The 27,052-nt window shown below is 39.2% G+C and overlaps 1 protein-coding gene across 1 annotated transcript in view; it reads left to right on the top strand.

The window, feature by feature from the left end:
• Positions 1-27,052, top strand: part of LOC117307340 (A disintegrin and metalloproteinase with thrombospondin motifs 9-like) — a 79,570-nt gene that overhangs the window by 13,542 nt on the left and 38,976 nt on the right. The window contains exon 4 of the mRNA XM_033792063.1: positions 22,006-22,038. Within this exon, the coding sequence (XP_033647954.1) occupies positions 22,006-22,038 (33 nt within the window). The remainder of the gene's footprint in view (positions 1-22,005; positions 22,039-27,052) is intronic.

Below are 27,052 nucleotides of genomic sequence, written 5' to 3'. Positions count from 1 at the left end.
TTCTGCTCAGCTGCATGCTTGAGTTGATGTACTTCTATGTCATTACACCACCACAAAGCAGCGTCTGAGTAGGTGAACCGTAAAACCTAGAGGTCCAACCTAGTGTGATCAAGGACTGCAATCAAATGATTGGTAAAAAGGAAATGCAATTGTTAGGTTTTTTTTATAACTTGTACTTTACGAGGCAATGTTATTGAATGAGGATCGTTATGCAAGTTTGCGTACACTCGTAAAACAAATTTGTACTTGTCGAGTACAATAAGTATCCTTGAAAGTTTGTTTGAGTGCAAACAATGCTGACAATTCTGGGTACATATTTGTGTTGTGACATGAAAAGACAACAACCCTTACATACATAAAAAACAAAAGAGGCATTCATAGGCATTCAGAGAGCCGGCCCAAGGTGCGAGGGAACCCCAACCTTTAACTCCATAGGCCTACACCTTCCCTATGGTCACCCCTGTTGTAGCCACTTATTTCTCTATCCACACCCCTCCCCTATCAACTTCCTCCCTATCCACACCTCTACCCTATTCACACCCCTACTCATACCCCTACCCTATCAGCACCTCTACCCTATTCTGACCCCTCCTCTATCCACACCCATACCTTATGCACACCCCTATCTTATCCACACCCCTACCTTATCCACACCCATACCTTATGCACACCCCTATCTTATCCACACCCCTACCTTATCCACACCTCTACTCTATCCACACCCCAACCCACAACCTACCCACACCCCTACCCTATCCACACCTCTACCCTATACACACACTCCCCCATCCCCACTCTACCCTATCCACACCATACCCACACCCCTACCCTATCCACACCCCTACCTTATCCACACCCCTACCCTATCCACACCCTCCCCTATCCACACCCTCCCCTATCCACACCCTACCCACACCCCTACCCTATCCACACCCCTACCCTATCCACACCCCTACCCTATCCACACCATAACCTATCCGTCCACACCCTACCCCATCCACTTCCTCCCTATCTGCACTCCTTCCTTGCCTACCTCTCACCAATGCATTCAATACACACCTCACCGCTGCTTTCTCACTGACATTTAGTTTTGCGCATGTGCGAAATTGTTGATGAGCACCCTCTTGTGTCGAAATCGTAAACAAAACATAGCCATAGTTGCGATGGTGGGATTTTGAGTCAAATTGATCCTTCAAAACCTACGTAATGTGAATTTCTTGATGAGAAATAGACCTCACACATAAGCAATATATAACAACTAATGTATTCCACTCAAAATTGAGAGAGCAAACCCTTTGAATAAAATTCCCTATTTATTTTTGTAACACATGACAACGCTCTGGTGAAGCATTTTTATCAAGAGTAATGCACACAAGCAATGGGCAATTGTCGCTTTTTGTGACGTGTGCATTGTAACAAACATTGGGCATTGTATGCATTTGTTTAGTTTGTATGTGAAACATGTGGGCACTGTGGAAGCGAAATAGTCGGCCTCGTCAGAAATTTCGGGGGAATCCCACTGATTTTGATTAATCCAGAGGGTTTGCTGCTATAAACGGAATAATTTGATAGAATAATGATTTTCCTCTACAACAAACATTGTTTTAATATCAGGGGAATTCAATTTTACTCACAAACGCCAACAAAACTCACTGTTGACGTCCGATTTGGTTTTAAGTCTGGGAAAAATGCACAAAACAGCGACAGTGTCACTGCTATGAATAATTCATCTATTGTTGTACTTTCTGAAAATCTTGCGCAGGAACTTTCTGAAAATCTTGCGCATGGGCAAAACTATTTGGCACTCCATGTAGAGCTCTGAACGGCGGTGACCTGTGCAGACCACATTTTGATATCTGACAACTATGCACTGCCATCCCCTAGACTTATTTCAAATTCTAATCCCACTCACCTTTAAGCCCAAATGGAAGACTTTTTATGGGTGGTCTTAACAGCTTTGCTCATCCCCCTACCTCAAAGGATAGCACATCTTCTTGGGATAATCCCACATTTAATCCCTTGTGTTCAGCTTTTAATCCTACGCACTAGTCTGGATTTAAACAAAACTGCTTTTGTCTTCGGCTTTTTCTACTTTTCGCTGAGTATACCTGGAGATTGACATAAAGTTATTGATGTATATGTTCAGGGGATACACCAGGAAAGTTTTCACATTTAATGCAAGGTTTGTCAATGCGTTTCTTTATTTGTTGTATAGTTTCTGTAATCCTGTGGTGTCTTGAATATAATCACTAAGCTGCTGTCAGTATTATTACTGTACAGAGCCTCCCACACACGAAGGCCTACATGAAGGCACACCGAGTCCAGCTGGTTGCTAGCTTTATGAGTGTTTGCACATTTTTATTCCAGCTAATCATTGGAAAGATACTAATAATATTGATATGTGATTGAGCACAGTCCGCATAGCCTGGTTTTAATATGTAATCTGCCATAATATGGTAATTTTTAAACAGCTTTACCTTTCTGATCTCAAGCAACATAAATTATGTCCTATCTGCAAATTAAAAAAGCTCTGTTCCACTAAGTCAACAAGAACCGGGTTAAAATGTCATAAAGTTGTCCAAGTTTATTTGTTGAAGAGGATTAATATGAGATACTCATGTGTAGACTGTGATAACAAATTACATGTATGTAGAGTGACGGTTTATCTTGTCTTTAAGGCTGTTCTGATCATTTTATTTGCTTGTAATATTGCTATTGAATACATCCATTATTAAAGGGACAGGGCAAAATTTCATGGCTCTGCTTACCAATTAGCAAAGAATTGGCCTAACAGAAGCTGGGAATTCCATGTGTACATCAAGCATGTTTTATAGGTTTAGCAGGGAATTTTTGCTTGTGCTAGCATACTCCACGTTACTCGGCAATCTTTGCTTGTGGACACAACTAAGGCAGAAAATTGGTGCTTGCCATGTAAAGCAAAGAATGGTGATCGCAAGAGAAGAATTTAGCGTTAAGCAGAGCCATAAAATTGGGTCAAGTTCATCTTGTACGTGAGCTACTTGAAGGGTGTTCACATTTTTTCAAATGTTGTGTCCATATTTGCTGTTAATTGAAAAATATAAATTAAATTTTCTATACGAAGGAGCTGCTTTTAAAATTTACCATAATCAAAAAGCAAGGGTATAATGAATGATGTACTGGTATGCTCCCCTTGAAATTTTTCAATGTAGGTGTTTGACCCTTGTCCAGACTGTAATCGGCATGGTGGACTTTGACTTGTAGAGATTTGTTTATTTTTCAGATTTGTAATCCTGTTATATCTCACTATAAAGTGTGAGAATTACTAGATGCTTTTGTTAGAATGTCATCCTGTAGACCATGCAAGTCTCACCATGCTTTGGAATATTGTGACCGGTTAAAGTGCAGAAGTTTGTTGCCTTCACACACTAGAGCAATGTACATGGGACCAAAATTAAAAAATTCCCAAATATACTTAAAGTCACCTGGAAATATAATTGTTTTTCTACAAACATTAGAGTATGTTTGTGAACAATAAAATAATTTTTTGAGTAATTGTTTGTAACGATTCATAATTATGTTTAAAAAATCGAGGCAGACTTTACCTCGATCGAACATCGAAGACATGTATGTGCAAGTACATAAAAGTCCTAGTCATGAGTTTGTACGTTTCGAAAAAGATTTTTTTCCTGCATTTTTCCGTCAATGTTGACCAGGTGTATTGCTGCTGGATGCAGCAAAACAACTAAAGATGGGGTCAGTTTGCAAAGTGGTCAGGTCCGGCGTATTTTCCAGCGCTGTGCAGCAAACACTTCGAGCTGTCGTGCTTCGAGAATCCGGAATACATCACACATTTTGACATGGAAGAGAAAAGTTCTTTTCTAAAACATGACGCCATCCCAAGGGAAGTCGAAGAAGGTACCTGAAAGGTGTGACGAATCTAAAGGAGCATTTGCCCAACGTGAAAAAAATTGGGTGTTGTTTCAACTTTGAGGGCATGTTTTTAGCTTGCAACAAGCGTCTCTATCTTGTGTTGGCACTGAATGCGATTAACTGTGCTGGGTAATCCGAGTGGCCTGCTGCACAGCAGCCATACAGTGCGTGCAGTCTGCTCCATGGCCGCAGTTCTGTACGTAGGCATCATACCGATCAGGTATCCAGACATAGTGTACAGGGCCAGACTACTAATTTTCTCTTCAAATATCGCGCCTCTGTTGACGTCACGAACAGCGCCCTCTCGGGTCGGGCCTACTTTTAAATTTGTAAATAAAATGGAAACTAATTTTTTAGAACCTTAGTTTAGTTAACTATTTATTCATATTCCAATTATCAAAACACATATTTTACTGACAAAAGCTTAATTTTGACAAAATACCACTTCCAGCTGACTTTAAAAAGGCATAGCACTTGCATGGTCTTTTGGCACTGTTCACATACAGACCCAAGTCCCAGGAAATCAAACCCTAGGAAATACCTGGGAATTTTAACCCCAAACAGATATATTTTAACATATAACCACCTTTTTACTTTGAGGTGAAATATTTCTCAAATGCTTTAAACTACCAAAAGCTGCTGTAGGCTTCTAACCAAAAGTTTGTATTGCCATTAATCTTAAGAGTGATTACCAGATGTAATAACCTTCTCTTTTTAAAACTGTAAGCCTATACTTTAACATAGCAACATTTGACTGTCTATTCCCTACATTATAACATGGGCTTAAAGGTTAATACATGGCCAGAATTTGACCATAGAATGCGAGGATTCAAGCAGTGTATCTGATTCAGAGAATGACATGGACAAGATAAAAGCTCTTGGTCTCAATAGTCCATCCCACAAAGCGTGTTTGTGGTAACACGACAATATGTAGACTTACAGTCAGATTAATAGGGATTGTGTTTTGCGGGAGAAGAGCCACTGCTTTACTGTGTGCTGTTTTCTAAGCTCCGAGGTTGTTTTTTTATATCCATTTAAAGGATTAGTTGCCTTGGATCGGTCGAGTTGGTCTTTGAAAAGCGTTCTGTAACCGTTTAAAAAAAAATGCATATGGTTAGAAAGATATTGTAAAAGTAGAATACAATGATCTACACAATTATGCCTCGAAATTGCGTGGTTTTCTTTTTACCTCGTCGACTAACACGGTCGGCCATTTATGGGAGTCCAAATTTTTACTCCCATAAATGGCCGACCGTGATAGTTCGCGACGTAAGAGGAAAACTGTGCAGTTTTGAGTGATACTTGTGTGGATCATTATATTCTACTTTTAAAACATCTTTCTAACCATATGCATTTCATAACAAACGGTTACAAACGCTTTTAATAGACCAACTCGTCCGATCCAAGGCAACATGTTCCTTTAATACTATTTCTTGCTCTACATGCTTAGGCCTACATGTATTAGTTTAGATGTGTATAACTCTTATGCTAAGGTAGGCAGGAGCTTTGTCAGACAGCTGGCAACCATGTCCAATGCTACGCCTTTTTATACCCCTTCTGGTCGCTATAGCGGGCGCTGTGGGCGTTGTCAGTGATACGTAAAGATTGTAGTCTTCACAGAAATCATAGCTTACTAAAAATAAAAATTTGTTTCAGGGTTCTCCGCAGGATTTTTAAAAACCGATAACCAAATGTGTGGATGTTTGGCTGTAGCACACTGAATTGAAATTAGGTTTTCGGAATATTTTCTACTGGGTGTTTGTCTTTTTTGTAAAAGTCTTGCTGTGTCATCTGGAGCATTTTATATGGCTTGTGCATGGGGAATTGTACTTTTTCTCTAGCACACAACTGTAGTTCTAACTCAAAAGAATTTTGAAGATGATCGGAGTATACTGAGTATACTGATGGAAACGTTGAGACGTTAACCATGGGTTCTTTTCAGAACCAACTCTACTCAAAATAGATATTCATATAGTGTTACCACAAACCTCTCTACGTTATGGTTATACTTCCACCATGCAAAGTTTCAAATCCCACAGAAGAATTTGGTTCCTTTACATTTGGGAACTCCCATCCTGGGATGACTCCTAAACCAAGATGTCTTGTGGCGTGTATCTAGAGTATGGATCATGGGTCTGTCGGGAGTTGGCATCAGACTGAGGGAGAATTACACACTGTAATGGGAAGGAAATCAAATTATACAAAACAGGCATAAATAAGTACACTATGAATCTGTCCAGCTTATATCTGGACCCATGTGAGTCGAACAGCTTATAGGGTTACAAGCATATTGAGGCCACCATGAAAAACAAAAACCAGAAAAGTGACCTTTTAAAAACAATTGTTTACAAATAGAAAGATACCACTATATAATATAGAATATTACAAGAGCATGGAGGTAGCATCATCTCTTTCTTCCATGCTTTTATGAGCAAAACAACAGAAAACATTTTTGTTCTTCTCCCTTTTTCTGGCTACAGCAGCAAATGAGGATCCTATTGGGTAAACAGAAAAAACCCATAGAGCAATAAAATCTGTCTGCAAAACCTCTTTGCCTTCTCTTCCTGACCACACATGTAGTATTGTTATAACTGGATGGTGCTGATGCTATGTACACAGCCTTCCATTCCTCACCTGGGATTGTGTAAGGCAAGTCTGTTTGTCATCGTCTAGGGGGATCTGCCCTGTATCCATTTCACTACAGGTACATGGAAAAGATCAAAGAGGGAGTCGGCAAGACATCAAAAGGGTTATTGTTTTTCAGTTGGCTTGGTTCAGTCTTGTTGTTCTCTTGAGTGTAAAGAAGGTCGCAAGACGCCTGTGTTCAAACAGTTGTTGGTTGATGAGGCCCATGTTGTGGTATGTTGTCAGCCTAATCCAGGTGAAGCTGGGTTATTGTAAACTAATGAAGTCTCACACTCCACTAAAATGAAAGAAAAGGAATTTGACCTCCCTCCAAATTTCACCAGACAGATTGAATGTGGCAATACCAGTGACCAAATGAACCTGTGCTGTGCCATTGCTACTGATAGTTTGATGGCATGATTGAATGGAAGAAAAGAGAAAATTAAAACACTATAAATAGTTGAATAATTGGATCTAAAGATTGAGGAAAAAACCAACCAATTCTGACAGTTGGTACAATACTGTAGCATCACCCTCCAGACGCTGTCATCAACACCATTGCTTGGTGGCTGACAGCCCGATATTTTGTACACAAATTTGTTTTTCCTGAACTATTTCACGATTTCCCTGGATGTAAAAAAGCATGCTATAGTACGAGACTGTGGTCTAGTAAAGATACTTTTGATATTTTGTGCTACAGAGGGTGACTGTGTGTCTTTGGTGGCTTTATGTACTTTTATGGTTAAGGTGATTTAGAGAGTCATGAACCCAAAAGCGAAAATAAGTTCAAGGTATGGCGATCATAAAGGGGAGACTTCAGAATTGTCAGTGACTGTGTTCATTGTCAACGCACTGGAAAAACACAATAAGTATTAAGTGTACACTAGAATTTATAAAGACTGAGTATCAGTTGCAAATCATCCAATGAATTATAATGGGGTAGTGGTGTATGAATTAGTCATTGTGTGTGTCTTGATGTTTGATGCGGCATTGGACTGAATTGCTCAACCCAATCGGATTGGTGACTGAAATATTTGTCGGTTCTTTAGTGAATCAAAGATGCGTATAGACAAACTAGCAGTCAGGACCAGTTACCTTGTCATGTCACTGGTTTGCCAACTCTGTTTATTGGTGTATAGTTTGAATATTTGTCTAAAATGAAATTTGTGTTGAATTTGTAGAAAGTAGAACAGAACCTAGAAAGTAAATTATGTTAACTAATAATCAGTTATAACAAATTAGGACATTTGGGGACATTAGGTCCCTCTCCTGCTGCTGTATTGTAACCTTGGGTGTGATCCCTGGCTGCACTGCAGTCACAGGTTGAATGGCTTCTGACTTGAACCTGAACAAAGATGTTGACAAAATAGGGAGACCCCCAACATAGGGATAGATGGTAGAGCCTGGTAATAGCATACTGAGAGTGTGTTTTCTCCTAGGAAATTTAGTGTGAAACAAACTTGGTGCGGCGATGGTGTTAAAAATCTCCAGGAATTTCATTGGCTTTTGTTTAATGGGAGTGGTCTCTGTAGTGTGAAAAGAGCTTCAGGAGTCCTCAAATTAACCTACATCAAAAGGCGTGGTGCCTTGTGCTTTTGCTGTGGTGCCCTTTGCAAATTTCCAGTAGAAATTTACATTTCCCTCATATAGAAGTGCCCCTAACCAGAGGAAAATTGATGTGCCCCTTCAAGAGCAAAATTGAAGGCCTGTCCCTGCAATTTACTTCACATTTGATGTCCAGATCCAAACAGATGTCTAGTTAGTGAGAAATGGAATTCCATTTTGATTATTGCTCTTTTCCACACATTACTAGATCTGTAGTGACACGTCCCACTTTTGACGTTTGACATTACCCTGATGATCTGAACCACACCACAGTGGAGAATGCTTGCTGGCTATGGTACACTGAGGATTGGATATGTGTGGTATTTCTTTTTAAACATGCCCAACTGAGATTTTGATATGTCCCGTCAGAGAGAAGAATCTTTTCATTTTTTGGCCGGGTTTCTTTTTTTATTTATTTTTTCATTAGTTTGAGAAATTAATTTTGTTCCCTTTTAAGATTTGATGTTATTTCATATTTAAAAGCTGAATATCAAACACAGCGTGGCCCTGTAACCCTATAACAATTAAGGATATAACTTAAACCCACTAACACTTTGTCAAAGTAGGCCACCCGTTTAGTTGAAGAAGAAGACCCTGCCTGACATTTTCTTCCATATGACATCTTGACCCTCCCTCATTAAAACTCTTGTATCCAAACTGAGGCTGGGAAGAAATAAACTGTTCCCGTATTGAGAATCAGTAATTGTGAATAAGGGCATGGAACTTCACACAAGTGATGGCATGAAGATGGTGTGATGCTCATTTTTTATTAATGCCTATCGTAACTTATTTCCTAGAATGCGCCACATAATGTTTGAACACATACAAGGCTATAACCCGCGTAGAGTGATCAGGGGTTAAACCAGGTCATTCAAAGCCTACAGTCCCCCTTCGCATCCCACTCATGATATCAGTTGCCAGGACACAAGCCAAAGCTTTGAAACTTGCTGAATCGGATGTGATAAAGCTGAGTGTTTTGTATAGGTTAATCCCCGCTGATACTAGACTGGTATCGCAGTCTAGCATTGGATTGGACACGCTTGAGCTGGTGCACTCCTAAGTGCGCTCCTCTATGGAATGATTATGCCCGGATTTATTTTAGGGGCTAAAAACCCTGGCGTCTGTCAAAATATTGAATGTCAGTTTGTGTATGGAGTCGGAACCCGTGAAGCATAGAAAGGAATGCCTTTGGTTTGAAAGGACATCACTTCATTTTTTGTGTGGGATGGATATTCAAAGTAAATTATTTAATTTTATGGGATATTATTAATAGGTTACCAAAAGGTGTGATTGATAGAGATTTATTCTCAAGTTCCATTTTGAGATGAGTATGGAGAAGTTAATGTTAACAGGCTGTTGACTAATAAAGACCTATCAATCATAGGGCAGCTATTTCCTCATGCCATTCAAATAATCTCTTTGGAACTCCTTGCATGGTGCATGTTTTCCAGGGTTATTTTTCACAATTAACAATTTGTCTTATTGTAGCCCCTTACCAAGAGTGGCTTGTAGCCTTGTTTTTGGTGAACTTGCATGACAACAAAATAATAATAAATAATAAAAATGGTAAATTTGTTGACAAAAAATAAAAGATAAAACTGCAAGCTCAACAAAGGCTCTCCCACCTAAGTTCTCAGTCCCTGATCTAAAGCAATACCCTAAGACACTCTGGGTTTGAGCTGTCCTGAGGGTTAAATGTTATCAATGGTTAACTGTGGCTTAAAATTTTAGGAAATACTTGCCCAACAGTAGAGTCTGGCAACTGAATCTGGAGAATCCTGTAAAGCAGTGGCGCGAGTGGCTACCTATTGACAAGGATTGTTAGTCTGGCGTCTGGAGGGTGCTATCCATTGAGATTGTGTGGCGACCGCAAATCAAGGATTTTGATAGCTCTAAAATTGATTGCACTTATGGCTTCATTCATGTATGTGTTGCTGATATCAGGCATGCTACTTTTCAGCTGAACAGCTAATTTCCTTTTTTTCTTTTATTTTTTAGTGCCATAGAAAAACTGAAAAACACTGTACAAAGGTTAAGTGTGATCAACCATTCCTCTGTGTTTACAATTAGAAAGTTGCATGTCTGTGATATTTACGGTGGGTTGAATTTGAAAGGTGGTGAGGGACTTTTTTGATAAGCTGTCATGCTTACTGTAATTTTTTCCCTTTAAATTAACGTACTAAGTTGGACCAAAAATGAGCTTGCTTTTTTTCTGTTAAAGAGGACAGATTCCCAAGACACAAAAGAGACAGTCCCCCAATGGGTTCTTCCCAATGTCTCCCAGTTTTGGCTTCCGAATGTTGTGTCATCTGTCTGGTGACCTTTGACCTACATTTTATCTAAAGCATTGGTGTGACTCTGAGGGAGGTCGAAGGTCACCGAGTTCAAGCCTGGCATTTCATTGGGACTACCTACTGTTTCTTAGTGTAAATAAACCCAAAAGCTTCACGTTTCTCTCTGTTCCTGAGACTTTTTTTAGTCTTAAAGACACTTGCCGGCAGAATATAATGTTGACCTTTGTGCCCTTTTTACAACTCTTGTATTCTCTGGAATGGGTAGGTACATTATACAGACAACTGAAGTTCTGTAGGGGACAAGATAGTGTGAAGTCAGATGTGGGGAAATATTATTTATACTTGTTAACTCTGCCTTTCAAGCAATTTTTTTCACTGTGCACACAGAGAGAAAGAAATTTACCAAATATGAAAAGCTAGGTGTGTATGTGTGTGCATAGTACATCCATGTCAATGTTATGCACAATTAACCATGCGTTACGCCAAGTCAGGCATTGTGATTTATGGGACAAAATGTGGATTGTGCAAGTTGTCAGAAACTGCTTCACAAATAATTAACTTTGCATTCAAGCTCATATTTTACAGGATTAATTTTTCCTGGCTTTTTGTAGCGAAACTTGACATTTTTTACCGCAGCAGTGAGCAAATTATACAACTAGTGTTCTTATGGTACAGTGCACATGTTCTGTGGATGTGAAAGGACTGCATTTCAATGTAATGGAATAACATAATGACAAACATACTGATTACATTTTTTGGAAAATCATGATGTGGGTTAACCATGGATGTGATGCAGCCTGATGTTTATGTTATGACAGGGATTGTATTATAACCATTTTTCCCGTATTAACTTCAGCCCTTCCCTAGTAGACTGACATGTTCTAAAGAAAACATGCCATGATACAGTTTTTTTCACCAATTGTAAAAATGTGTTTTTGTTGTCATGAATTTGGTACGCTTCCTCTAGTGTGGTTTCTGATGCATTTGATAACTCTGACTCATGTTAGAAGACTCCCAAAACAAAAACACAGACAGACCGTCTAATTCGGTTAGATTGCACATTATACATTTTTGTGTGTCTTTATACAGGAAGTTGTAGAGAAAGGGATAATTTACCCTGCTTTCTGGGAATGGAGAAGTTGTTGCAGTGTTTGGGTGGAGAAGGGGGTTAGGGATACACCCCTCCTTAGTGGTGGAAGAGGCTGGGTAAAGGAGGGGTGGAGAATATGTTGTTGATGAAGTTTAAACAACTTCTTAAAAGAGATATCTGTTGCAAGCTCCTTACCAACCAAAATGGTAAAAGGGTTAGGGAGGGGTGTAGTCTACCCCCTCCTCTACCCCCTCCTTACCCTCATGTAGAAAAGGGTAAGGAGGGACGGAAGTGGGGATTTAAGGGTGCCCAATGAGCTTTGACCAGGGTTGAAGACTGGCCCCTTTTTCTGAAATGAAAAGAACAAGTCAGTGTGCATACATAAACAGCTAGACAAAGATGGCTGCCATGATGTAATGGTTACAAAGTGGGTATACATTATCAGGAAAGTGCGCACAAAAACATCAACAAATCAAGCAAATGCAACAAAGGATCTGCTTAGGAAATGGCAATCCATAAAAGTCACTTCCAATGTTCGTGATGGATTCACAAAAGATGTCTATAACACAAATCAAACTGGGTAGCCTATATATAAAGTTTTCTGATATAAAGCGTGTTGTAACTTCAGCTGTTGGACAGCCGGTGTGTGGGATATAACAAGTTACTGGCCTGCAGGCAATGTTGTAACCGCTGAAATGTGAAACATCAAGGGACAAATTACGAGACTATTGCCTTGCTTTTTAAGTTGAACCTGTCTGAACAGCTGGTAGGTGCACCTAAGGGTGAAGGTGGAAACGTATTGAGTCAGAATTTATCAGCAAACTTCTAGAGTTATTTTTTTTTTTAAGTAGCTTTTTAAATTTGTGAATTATCTAGCGGAGTTGGCATACAACATCAACCTCTCCATTAGTCTTATGTGTAAAGTTAATTTATTTTTTATTTTTTATACCAAGTTAAGTGCACAGTTAAGAGGACATTCTTAAGTTTTCATACTTTTCATACTCACACTTACTATCGCACAATTCCCAGGAAACTCCTGGGGTACTTCAACCACACTGCAACTCCATGTTCATTCATCATACTTTTCCAGGGGAAAATATTTCCAGGGGAAGAGTATGTTTATTCCCTTTCACACACTGGATGAATTTCCATGGGAATTCTTTGAAATGCTTATTTGAACCTTTCACTACTTGATTGAAACCCTACTTTTCTAATCAATTCCTAACCATTGACACCTCATTGGGAGAAAATACTTCCAATCAGGGGATAGGTATAAACCTACATGTTCACGTAGGTATACTACTGCTGCAGATGAAGTTTCCCTCAAGTGGGTATCGATGATACCTCAAATAGGAGAAAATGCCTCCATTCAGGATAGTATTATTACATCCCAATCAGGGTAGTTTTTGAGTGATAAGACCCTGAAAGTTTTACCTTACCATATTGTTTCAGATTTCAGTAACAAAGCTTCTTGTAATGAAGTCCATATGCCGCAACATACTCTGTCCATGAACTGGCTGATGTGCATCTAAGCAAGGTGTTCAGTGTAATGGTATGATCAATTATTTCTTAGTATTTAACGGATAGAATATGGAAATCATTGTGGATTGATTTCCTGTGATCGTTGGTGGTAACTCAACGAGAAACATGCTGCACTGTTTATATCAATATCATCAGTATATTTCAGACTATGTTGCAGGCTTTGAAATAATCCAATGCACCCATAGCAATTGCTGTGGTGCTCTGTGCTTTTGCCATGGTGCCCTGTGCAAGGTTCCTGTACAAATTCACATTTGCCTCATGAAGGTGCCCCTTGAGCGAGGTTCAATGCCTGATATTGTGTAATGTTTTGTTCTTTGTAAACAGACATATCTACAAGAGTACGTTCTCTGGATTTTGGAAATTATTGTAAATTAAGTCTTTTCTCATTCATATGTTTAGTGGGATTCTGGTAAAAAAAAAGAAAAGATTATTGTATCTTGAAATGTAAATTTTAATTTTTGTGGCCGATGGTTTTCACATGCAACTGTATCCTTGTAATGTATTGCAAGTTTAATACGACAGTGCAGGTTTACAAGATACCAATGTACTGCAGTTTTTCTTACCACGTGCATTGTGCCATGACCATGGTTTGATAATACTTGGCAATCCCTCATGCCAAGCAGGAATGTTTCCTATTGGTTACTTCAGTGGTAAGACCATTGACCGTAGCTCTATTATAGCTCGTTTATAGCTCTATGGTTTTACTACACAATCTGTACATCAACTATAAATCGCATGTCCAGACAACTGTTTCTTTTATCAGTTGTTAGTTTAGTCTTTCTCACAAGCCACTCCTTCTCAAACAACCAGCTGACTCAGCCCATGGCTGTCCTTCCCCGCGTTCATGATCTTTGTAGTTTTCAGAGGAATTTCACCTTCCACCTTCAGTTTTGTTCCTTTTGGCTTTCCTCTCGATGTATTTCTCCCTTTTTTCGGCTCAATGACCCAAGGGTCGATTCTTCAAATGATAGTCCTAACTTAGGACTAGTCCTAGTACTCTTTAGGGTTAATCCAAACTTAAAGCTAGTCCTAAGTTAGGATGAGTAGTCCTAACTTGAGATAAGACTAGTCTCAACTCTTTGTGAAATCCACCTCACCTCTAGTACTCCTCAAATTGTTGCTGGGATCATACACTCTTTCACTGCATGGACAGCAAGTGAACAAATTTCTTCAGAGTGGCTTGGGAAGAGGACTAAGCACTGCAGATTTATTAAGGCTACCCTGGGAAACAGCTTGAGGTCATCTGCTCTCAGTGCTCCAATTTGTTCAGTGTTGATCTGCAGGCTTCCTGTGTGTGTGGAGAAGTTAGTTTCGGTGCTGTGAACTCTCCCAGAAAATTTGGTTCACATGTTGGGGGGAGCCACTTGAAACATGCTTGAAACGTCTCTGATAAGAAGTTCTTCAAGACAGTAATAATGTCAGAGAGCAAGAACACACAAACCTTAATAGGATCAGAGACATTGAATGTTTGTTTCTGGGAAGACAAGAGGGGATGATAAAATGTGGAGGGTGAAGAATAGAAATCTGAAGGTACTTAGGATTGAGGCCATTGGGAAGATAGCAACTTGTATACAATTGAGCCAGAAAATTGCAGCCCCCTCCTTACCACCGCCCCTCAATCTCTAAACATATTCGCACATACCTGGTTGCAGGAACAAAATACTGAGTGCTTTGATATGTCCATTGGGTGTGATTAAGCGCTATATATAAGAACCGGGTATTATTATGGTGTTGAATTAGTGTAGACCATATTATTTCATTTATGGAAAATAAGATGTCAAAAGCCTATTAACAATTTTCTTCCTCATCAGTTGAAATTTATCAGTGAAGAGGTAAAAACTAAATTTCAATGTCCAATCACAATCTGCATTTTTGATAATATTTTTTTAAATTGGGCTCTGCTCACATGATGTCAGGCATACTATTGTGCCAGTCATAAACATTTACTAAGAGTTGTGTATTGGTGTTCACTGTCTCCTAAGTAACTATGCAAAAGCTTGTCCCAGATAATGAGAAATGGCAACTGTCTCTATAGTCTGAGGAATTCAAATTTAAGTGGTAAGTTCCTTGTGACCAAGTAGGCATCATTGTACCAGACAATATTCAAATCTCATATGCAAATGGGCTTATGAAGATGTACTATGAAAAAGTGTAGCCTCCATGTATATTAATTTAAGTACTTGAATAATCAGACTCTTCCACAATCTTAACCCAAGGAGATTCCTTGTACGACTTGCGGGAGGATGTCACACACATGAAATCAATGGACCAGGAGAAAACCCAGACTCATGCAATCTGTCAGATCATAATCTTTATTAATAGCTCAACATAAATCAACTGAATTATGGGCCAAGCATGCAACCAGAACACCAGCAATATGCTTTAGTTCATCAAACTGAAGGGGGGGACACACAATGTGTTTGCCAGACAGGACAATTTACGACTTTGCATTTTCCTTGGTCAGTTGTAAGTTGCCTTATAAAAAAAAAAAGTCTTGTTCAATATTTGATGATTGTTAATATTTGGATAAAACTTTAACAGGATTGGTTAAATCACACGCTTAAGACTGGTGCTTGATTGGAATCGGGTTCATTGATGATGCATTAAATTCATCAAATTGGAAAGGTTTTTAAGATACTTTTGGCACATGGTGCAATATACTACTCCAGTCATGCATAGGTTGCCTTGAACAAGGCTCTTTTGATTATCCAGAGTTTCATACCCCTCTGTGGAACTGCATTTTTTGTGTTAATCTCGCACTCGAGACTGAAATGCCCTGCAGGCCAGTATGCTTTGTTTTTGAAAGGGTAAAGATACCAAGACATTTTCTCCTTGGTAAAAGGCTCCCAATGAGGAATGTTGGAAATTTCTCTTGGACTGGAGCATTTGAAGGGCACCACGGCAATACCAGGGCTTGGGGCATGTAGAGCTTGTCTTATGCATTAATATTTCCGCTCTTGCACTGGAAGGTGTAATGGTATTGATAGTCAGTTGTGAGGGAGGGGGGTAAAGAGTGGATAGATTTACAGGTTGCCTACTGGATGTATTGAGTTGCTGTACCTGCTGGGATTCCATCTACCATGAAATGTGATTAAAGATCTGTAGATACGCCAGACCATGGCCAGACAGACTGCTTTATCTGGTTTCTCAAAAACAGTAAGCCAATTGTCAACATTGAAAACGTGTTAACCATGGGGTAACAGTTCCTTCAGAAGTAGAAACTTAGAAATATATTGCATTGTGTGAGCTCAGCTGGATATTGGGGGAATAGTGTCCTGAAGTATATTACAGTTCTGGTGTAAGAGAACAATAATTACCACATAAAACTTTTCGGTTTGGTTTCAAGCAATTTTATGCTTTGAAATAGGTAGAGGTTCTATGGACTAACCCTCATCAAAACTTGCTGAATTTATTTATCGGATCAGCCGATTTCCTTTATTTTAAATCTCAGTTTTACCATTCAAAATTGGTACAAGAACAAGTGATAAGTCTGGCCACAAAGTTATGAAATCTGTTGAAATTGACTAATTCAAGAGTCAGGTAATAGACTGTTACAAATACAAGAACTGATTTGTTAGATATTTTGACCAAGGACTACATTCCCCGACTGCAGACAAAACCAGCATGCGCACTAATCCTATCCATTCCTATGCACACTCAGTCATCATATCATCTATGGGGGGGGGGGGGTAGTTAAAAGGTGCAAAACCTCATTGCAAGCTGCCCTCTTTTTTTTGCTGTTGTTAACTTTTGGGATGGATGACACTGGTTGGCTCATTTGGTAGAATCCACTAGTCTCACGAAAGTCTCAGCAAACAGCACAAATATGGTACAGCACGTCAATACGTCAAATGCAAGAAAAAACACATGGCATTTGATAAAGAAACAAAATGTATTATCCAAAGAGTAGGGAGTTTAAAGGGAAGGTACATGTATATAACTGGTAATCACTCCTAAAATTAGTTGCATTACAAACTTTTGGTTAGAAGCCTATGTATATAATTGGTAATCGCTCCTAAATTAATTGCATTACAAACTTTTGGCCTACCGCTGCTTTCAATAGTATAAATCATTTTGAGAAACATTTCATTTCAAAGTAATGTGGTTATGTAAACAAAATAATCAGTTTTTATGCCCCAAATTTTTATTTGTGAAGCGTTATCGTTTATTGTTTCTCAGATTGGGACTTGTTATGCGCACACATCTACCCTGCTGGGTTCTCAAGGCGCAGAACACCAAAAGACAAAAAATGAAAGAAAAACAGACACAACAAAATGAGTCCTTGAACACCTGTGACATAAGATAGTTTCGAGAAGAGATTTTAATTTTTGTGGTTCTTAGACAAGATCTAAGATTAAGTGGTAGAGAGTTCCAGATGCGTGGCGCAGCTGAAGAAAAAGACTTGCACCCCAAGAGTGTCGAGAGTTGGGTTCATTGAGGGGCATGGAATTTGTAAACTTGAAGTAGTTCTGAGATATATTGTATTTATATTTAGGGATTGTTTGTCTTTCATGGACATGAAATGGAAATTAATTTAAAGTAATTTTGCTGTGCAAGTGAACAGTTCCTCTTATTTATATACAACAAATTTTTACAAAATAAAAAAAGGAGCACTAGATCATTCATGATTGTAAAAGTCTGTTAACCACAGGCCTATACCGTCTTCATTCCTTGGTTCAACTGAAGTTCAACCCCCACCTTAGTCACCTGTGTGTGTTTACCCACCGCTCCGTTGATCTCAAAGCATCTATGAAATGCGGGCGACAAATGTTGAGAAACCATCAGTCTTTACATCGGTATGAAATAACGGAGACCCCCCAACGCTGATAAATTATATCAGGAATAACATCAACAATCTGATACTACAACGGGAAGGAACCGTTAATTCTCTAAGTTCCAGCATTGACGTCATTTGACTCTTTGGCACCGCTGGATCTCTCTAAGGCATGGTGTAAACTAACAAGCTCTGATAGGAAGAGACCTGGTTGAGGAGAGAGTGGGTAGTATGCCCAGGGTCTGATTATAGAAGCTACAGTGTTCTTGCCAGAAACACAAATTTCACACAAAAATACTTTCTACTATCTTTCAAGAGCACCAAGGCAATGACCAGGGGGCATTGAGGCAATCGCCTTCCTTTCCTCTGTGAAGTATCAGGCTGTTACTGACCAGAAACATGTTACCAGCTAGAGTATCCAGTTAATGCATGTAGTTTACAAAAACAGTGACTTTGTACATTCCATGGCCTTTTTGACAGGCAAGATACAAACTGGTCATACTAATAATTTAAATAATGTTTGGTCATAATATCGAGAGACAGTCTTTAAAAAGAGTTATAAAAAACCAGCTGAACAAGTTTTGAGGTGTGCCCCTTTCTGTTTGACAGCGGTATGTAATTGCCCCAGTCTCCCCATCATGCATAATGTCAATGTACTCCCTAAAGAATATTAAACAGCTACTTGAGCCGAATGTCTTTAATGGAAATGCTATTTTAACTTGTTTATAATGCGTTTGTTCACCATTTAAATGTAATTTTGATTTGTTTCAACTTCTGAATTTTTCGTAATGATCAATTAAAAATACAGGCCCCAACCTCAAGGTTTTGAAAAACTAAATACACTTCTGCCGTTCAGGCGCGCGTCAAAATGACAATGCTCTGTCATCATTTCTTGGAGTTTTCTTTGTTACACCCCCACGCTGCAAAAAAGTGGCTATACAAATTGGAGCTCCCAACTATGACGTAACATGGGTGATGACGTAACAGATGTTTTCATGAATCTTTTAGAAAAGCGCTGGATACGGGTATCTGAAATGATTGTTTTTTACACAATTAAAATCTTTTTATAGCCATATGACTCGATTTCCTTATTGGTCGAAAACATTTTGAATCAAATTCAGCAAAGTTCACGACTTGACGTTTTCATTCAAGCCTGGTCTTTAATGGGTAAAAACCCTAGAAATTAAACACCGATGTGACAAAGACTAATCCTACGGAAGTGGCAAAAAGTACAAAGGAATCCTTTATATTCTGGCTGTAAAGGATGATGCATGACTGGGACGCGTGTCTCCTTCTAGCAAATTGTCATTGAGATTGAATGACAACAGTTGCTGCAACCCTAGTGACAGTTTAGGCTTTGCGCTGCTCAAAGTGCATTGACACTCACTCACCAGTAAAGCTAAGAGACTTGGGATAGGCCCATTGTGCGCAGTTATACAGCTCGCTTGTCGGATAAAATCACGTGTCCCCATTCCTGTGAACTGAAATCCGGAAGCCTAAAGAGAGAATCAGCGGTTTCATTACCTTTCAACGCAACCACAGCTGTCTGGATGCAATGGTTGACTTTTAGTCTTCAAAAAAGCTTCGCTGGTGACCCTGCACTTCTTAAAGTTCATTAATACATCTTGGGTGCAACAGGTCCTATGCTGTATCAAGGCTTTCAAATTTGCCGTAAAATTTAGAGTGGAACATTGTACAATATAATGTTGCCAGGGTAACCATTTTGCCCTTCTGCTCAATTTCTTGCATCAAGTCTGAGAGTTCCTGAGAGGTTGACAAAGATTTGTTCATAGCCCTCATTTTGTTTATTATTGCTGGTTGTGAAGCCAAGGACTCTTATTTAGAAAAGCGAACTTAATCACTGTTAATCACTGTAGTTAGCCAATAACTCAATTGAGAGAAGACAATAAAGGAAGTTTCAGATTTAGATATGGGAGGGAAACCACAGAGTATTTTTCCAGGGAAAAAAGTCAAAGTTAGGCAGGGACTGCGAGGCAAGATTACATTATACCAACCTGACCGACCCTTTGGCTTTATAGCAAAGGAAAACAAAACAATATAATCATTACAATTCCTAGTATTAAAAAAAAAAAAAAATCAATTTTATGTATATTATATCTTAGTGTTTTTAAAAATCAATTTTAGGTGTACAAATATTATCAATACACCTAAAATTGATTTTTGAAAGTACTACTAGGAATTGTGACTATTCAAATAACAGTGGGAGATCTAGAGATGACATCTGACCGTTTACACCAGTTACCTTATAAAACTAACTACCATTTGCCCTCCAGCAATATGGTGGAATTTGAGCTGAAGGCCAGTAATTGCTAGAAAGTCCCCCTCCAAGGGGTTCTTTCAATTCTAGATCCCACCCTGTATGTGGACCCATGTGGGGAGTACAGTGTTTGTAGGAATGTAGAGCAATGAGTATGGAAGGAGTCCTGCTATTCCTCAGTGGTTTTGTTCAGTCCCAACTTCAGAGTCATCCCAACTATGGTTAGAACTAGTCCTAGTGGATTTCTGGATTGTGTAATTGGTCAGGTTGACGGTGTTTCATTTAATTTCATTTCATTTGTTCTGGTGGTGAAGCCAAGGACTCTCAGAAATACAAACATAATCACTATACGAGCCAAGAACCCAATGGAGAGAAGGCAAGGGAGGAAGTTTCATTTTTAGATGTGGGGGGGGGGGTGAAGGGGGGGAACCCCCAAACCCCCTTGAACTTCTCATCTATTGACTGTCTCCTTATTAGACTTATAGTCACCTGGAAGTGGTATTTTGTCAAAATAAAGCTTTTGTCACTAATATATGTGTTTTGATGAGTGGAATGTGAATAAACAGTTAACTAAGGTTCTAAAAAATTAGTTCTTATCTTATTTACAAATTAAAGAGTAGGCCCCCGACCCGAGAGGGCGCTGTTCGTGATGTCAATCGAGGCACGATATTTGAAGAGAAAATGCTGCACAACGCTGAAAAAGACGTCGGACCGGACCACTAGGCACTATTGCTCTTGTGAGTCTGACCAGCCATGCAGACTGACCCCATCTGTAGTTGTTCTGCTGCATTCAGCTGCAATACACTTGGTCGGCATTGCCTGAAAAATGCAAGAAAAACCTTTTTTCGAAATGTACAAGTTCACGACTTGGACTTGCATGTACTTTGCACGTGTGTTTACTCTACGCATCAAAGCAAAGTCTGCCTCGATTGGCATCACAAAAGGGGTAGGCGGAGTCAACCCCCCAAACAACTTTATCTGTTTTTTAAACATAAATCGTGACGAACAATTACTAAAGAAAAAGTTTTATTGTTACTAAACATTCTACTCTTTTGTTTGAAAAAATAAAAATTCTATTTCCAGGTGACTTTAATTATATGACGTCTCTTGGCTATCTTTCTTGACTCTCTTTTGTTCATGTAGCAGTTAGGCAGTTTCAATACACGCCTCTTGATTGTCTTTCTCAACTGTTTTTCATGCAGCAGCTTCAGCACACACCATTTCTTGACTATCCTTGTCTAAAGCAGCTTGACCGTCCTTCATGTGGTAACCTCATCTCAAGGGTGTTCAAAGCCTGAGGTGCTGTGTCTGATGTTACAGACACCCAATTAAATCATAATAGCCAGGGACGCCCTGTTCAATTTGACTCATTCCCTGATCAACCCTTTACATTTTCCCGCTGTTGATGAGAAGTTTATAGCAGTTGATTTGTGATTGCTTGTGGTTCATGGTTTTTCTACCATGAACATTTCATTTACAAATTTTTTTCCTTGACAGATGTTGTGATGATTATTCATGGTCACAGTAATAATTGATTTCATTTTGGAAATGCAAGATAAAAATTAGCTGTTCCAACTTGCCCAACAATCAAAATGACCTCTATTATAAAATAAAAAAATCAATGTCCTGATATTTTGAACCTAGTAGGTGTTTTTCAGAGGCTTAGAGATAGACTCTGTTATAGTAAAAACTTTGGGCCAGTACCCAGTAACAGGTTTAGAAAATAGTTTTGTTAGTGACTTGAGTTGAAAATGTTCTTTTTGAAGCAAAAATTTAGAAAATATTTTGGGGAATGTATAACAAAAATTTAGTGAGTTTATGCCGAACTCTGCAGGTCTTGAAAACATTGATAACAAATCCTTTTTTTCTGTTGTTTATTTTGCAGATGAGGATCTGGCTGACAAGAAACCGTCTTCAAGTAAGTAGAATTATATTTTAGATTTGCAAAGAAAAAACCTTACATGTTAACTAGATATTTGCAGTACCTTTTTAAACTCAACAGGTTTGGGTTTCTGCATCAAGACCAATTTCATAAAGCCTGTAAGCACTAAAGCTTGCTAAGCACAGAAAAGTATTGCAGAAACAGGTTACCAGCCAAAACTACACTAAGTTTACATTGATGGGACTGGTGCCCTACTCAGTTTTTGCTTAGCTTTTGCTTAGCAAAAAAGTTTGTTAAGCAGTATTTTTTTGCTTAACAGCTTTATGAAATTGGGCCCGGGTGAGATCATGAGAGTTGTGTTTGGCTAAGATTTGTTTTTATCCAATTTAATTTTGCGTTTGGGGAAGGCGGTAATGAGATATTTCTATTGATTATGACAAAGTAATGTTGTACCTGAGAGTTTAAAAGAGGTCAGTAGGCTTCACAAGCTATGAGGAGGTCCAGGCTTCAGTTCAAATTCCATAGGAGCATGGAGGCACTCTGGGGTTAGTTTTCTTCATAGAGGATTCCGTGTATTTTTAGTGACTAAAACATTCTGTCAACCCCCACATGGATTCAAAAAAGTGACTCCTGTTTGTCTAATCTGAGAAATTTGAAGAGGTCAGTATGCGTCACAAGTTAAAAGGCCTTGGAGGTCCAGGGTTCACATCTCATTGGAGCCTCACATGCTTATTTTCTTCCTTAGAGGACACTGTGTAACAATTGTTTGAGAGACATCAAAACCCTAGTCTTTATTCAGCTGGTTTGTATCTGATATAATACTTCCGTTGTGATAAATTAGGTTGATTTAAGAGGTGAAAGGTTTATCCAGCGAGTGATTGGTTAATATTGGTATCGTTCAGGTTCCATTTATCAGTGTAATAGTTGCAAGTGTTGCTAACTTGTCAAATCTGAGACACGTTGAAGGCTTCCATTTGAATATTATCTCGGTTTTCAGCCCAATTTGTTGGTTTGATTGAGTCAGTCTTGTGTACTTTGTTTCACATACCCCTTACATTTTTCCCCCCATAAAATGATTTACTCCAACCTACCGAACCTCTCCCTCTTCCCAGCATGGTACAAGAAACATTATGTTTTTGGTAGGCTTAATGAAGCAAGTAACACTCACAGTGCGCTGACTGAGCTTTCAGAGCATGCTTCCTCTATCTTTAAAATATATTTGATTTTTTTGTGGGTAGATAAGAGGAGTGTCGGAGTTGTGGTCTGTAGGTTTTTCAGAAATTTTGTGAACCACATTTTGATCTTTTAGTCTTGTTTTGTATTGGGTAAACAAAGCAAAGTGATGAAGTCAACTTCCCCCACATGTTGATCAGCGAAGTGGGACCTGTTTGTTTAGGTTTTTTATGCTCTGCTGCTTTTCATGGTCTTGTTTAGGACTATCCAGAAAGGTGCGTTCACTGTTCATTGCCAGAATCATTTTGTGTTGGTTAAACAAAACAAAACTGCTGGTGTAAGAACTTCGAATTTCAATAAATCAGTATGCTCTGACTGTGTTAGAAAAAGCATTGATATTTGTTTCCCTGCACTTTTGCAAAAAAAAATTGTTCTTCTCTTTCTGGCATTTTATTAGTCATCATTTATCCGACTCACATAATATTATGCGAGTCGGATAAATGATGACAAAAACAACACTCAATATTACCATTAGTAACTTTAAGCCAGCCTTCACACTGTTGTCCCTGTACCCCCGGTCTGCCCACTGTCTGTCGCTGCTCCGAAAAAGTAGAGTAAAGCAGTGAAACACTGGGGTAATCTTGTAACGTGCACCCAGAACCTCGTGGAACAAAGACAGTGTGAAAGTGCGCCGTGGTAACCCAGGGCTGTATTTCATGGCGGTAAGAGACATAGTGTGAAAAAGGTTTTTCACAGGGGCATGAAGAGGGTTTTTCATAGAGTGACTTTAATTGTATCTTTCTTGACAAGTCTGCCTTTAATTCAGTAAATAATCCATGACCCTACCTTTAAACCATAAACCAACAGTTCAATATTGATCCATTATACCATCTTCCCAACCCACCCTTATCTTATACTTGCTCCAATTGCTTCTCGCCTCCAATCTGGCTAGGACCACACAACTCTGGAGACTCAAGCACTATTGATAGGATCACAGATTAAGAAAGCAATCTTGATTTTACTGATCGTTTTTACCTTGCCAGTTGCCATTTGCATTGACACTTGACACATTTTTTATTTAAATACAAAACATGTCAACTGACAAGGGTAAAAACTAGAGACTGAGATAGTTGTTTTTAGTAGTGATACATTTTCTTGGTGTCCACTATCCATCAGTTGCTTGGATTTTCTCATTTGTTATTTTATTAATATTTTTTGAGGGGGGGGGGGGAAGACATTATCAACTGCAGGCTTCATATATGCCTTTGGTGCCGCCTTTGTTGTTTGGGTGCCAACCTGGTTACCACAAGGTTCTGGTACACAGTGTGGGTCTTGCTGATGATTGAGTGAATGTGTCGCCTGGACTTAGTGGTTTGTAACATGCCACTGGGTCTAATCAGAATGACTGACTGTTGAAACATGAATGTGATTATTGGCATGTGGGGATCTGTGCGCAGGCAGTGTCACTTCTCTGAGCATTGCCTTTCTTGTGATGGGGCTGTTATTTTGTTTGTGTGTGCCAAACTGTGGGAAGATATAGCTAGATGGAGTACAACCGAACTACTGTAAATCCCAAGTTGAGTGATTTGGCAATGTCAGTTTAGAATTTGGAAAGAGGTTTACAACAGGCAAGGATTTTTTCTACTAAAGCAGTGGACAATACCTTGTGGACCCCCCCCCCCCCCTTTTATGATGTGATGTCCTCAGTACAGTCTATAAATTATATTTGCCACCAGAGAAAATACCTTCACCAGGAGAACATTTGAACATAAATTAAAGACCTGCTTTGAAATATCGTTTAAAAATTTCTCTCATGGTTGTACTTAAAACCCTGCTCTGTTTATGATCTGGAGCAATTTAACATCAGTGGATTTGGTTGATTTTTACAAGAAATTAGAAAGTTCTCAAGACAGCATTGAGTTTAATCTAAGCATCCAACCACTCCCTGTTCCTCTCCCTTCCTCTTCCCTTGTCTTTCCCTTCCCTTGTGTACCCACCCATTGCTCATCTTTCCCCCTCTTGCCCCTTCCGACCCATCCCTTCACCCTCCCTCCCAAAGGTAGAGCTGCAACCTTCGTTAATCTAATGTAAAGGCTAAGTGAAAACAAAATAATTGATAAGCTTTCTGGCCAATAAATTACCATCGCAAGAATGGCATTCCAAAACAACATTTCACAAACTGGGTAATTGGATATGATAATTAAATCCAGGTATATTTGGAGTGGCCAAAATATTTATTTTATATGTTATTTTGTTTAAAAGCAGGGTTTGCCCTTAACTCTTTTAGTGAGTGCCAGCAGGGCCAGTAAGCTTGTCATTCCACAAGTCCAATGGCTTTTTCAGTTGTCAGTTTTTCAAATGAAATAGGGATGCTTTTCAACACTGAACTAGACAGCCAACTATTTGGAGATAATTCTGACTGGTTCTCAAGTGTTTCAACAGGCATTTTGCCAGCGGACCACTGTTAAACGAGAATGCTGATAAGACTTCTTGAGTTGAACTCTAGAGGAGGATCAGATTCTCCAATCACCCCCATTGTCCAAAAATATATATATATATATATAAATGACAACAAAAGTTGATTAAGTACGAGTTGGGCCACAACAACACCCAATTTCCAAGCCCTATCTATTTACCATCAGCATAGCAGTACTGAGTGAGTCACATATTATAGTAACTAACTGTCCCTTTTTCATGTTCATTTGACTTAACCAACCCACCCTCCCTCCCTCACCACCCCTAGGGCTGTATGTGACGACAGTGACAAATGCGCACTGTCCAGAAGGGGTTAACCTACCTATGTTACCTCCCTTCAAAAAGAAAAATCCCTTGGAAACTTTCTTGCAAGCTTTGAAAGGGCTTGAATCCACACTGAGAGATGACACCCATTAAATCAGTCAATCAATCGTGTCAGTTGTTGTTTCCCTTCAAAGGATGTGATACAATGCTGACGTTTGCTCTAATTGTTTGATGGGAGGGGTCTACCCCCTTTTCATTTAATAATCTCCTTGTAGGCCGCTGACTTTGGAATGATGTCATTCTTGCCTCAAAGATATTTACAATGGTTTAAATTTGATGGTTTAAATTTGTTCCATGTTGGCCTATTGACTCGGCGATTCTCGCGACACTGGCAGTGTTCTTGTTAGACTGCTGGCCCCCTCCAGACTACTGCTCCCGCGACTATGTTCTCATTTAATGGAGAGCAGTCGGTAAGCTAGAAGCCTTGCGCGAGAGCATGTGATCTCGTGAGCGCAGTCTTTTGTCTCGGAGAGCTAGCTACTGCGTGTATTACGCTATTACAAAATTAACGACTTGTCCCCAACTCTACCTCATTGCAAGCCTTGAATTTCGTTCTTGAAGGGGCACAGCAATTTTTCTTAAGTTAGGGCCACTTCTATGAGGAAAATGTTAGTTTGTGTTGGAAAGCACAAGCCACCAGGACAATCGCTGTGGGTGTTGGTGTGGGTGTTTCGGGTTATTTCAAGGCCTGTCAATATCAGTGGTACTCCTTCACTGATGGAAGGCAAGGAATCAAAAATACATTGATTGAGATACTTGTCACACTTGTCTAGACTAGTGTACAATGTAACTCCCACTTATCTGAAATCACCATAACAAACCTAAAATGCCCCACCGGAGTTCAATACAGACTTGCAAAACTTTTTCTCTCTGTTAACTGTTGGAGAGCTCATGGATCTCTCTTACTCGCTAAACTACACTGGCTTCCCATGGAGAAACGCATCCAGTTCAAAACTCTTTTACATGTTTTTAAATGTTTGAATGGCGTTGCTCCACTTTAGTTGTCTGATTTGTTTCATCTTCGCCAAAGTCACCGTCAATGACTCAGATAAAACATGGCTTAAAGCCATGATACACT

Source organism: Asterias rubens, chromosome 2 (assembly GCF_902459465.1).
Source record: "Asterias rubens chromosome 2, eAstRub1.3, whole genome shotgun sequence".
In the NCBI taxonomy this organism is placed as follows: Eukaryota; Metazoa; Echinodermata; class Asteroidea; order Forcipulatida; family Asteriidae; genus Asterias; species Asterias rubens.
The sequence above is the reverse complement of the archived record's forward strand: the minus strand, read 5'-3'. Positions and strand labels throughout refer to the sequence as shown.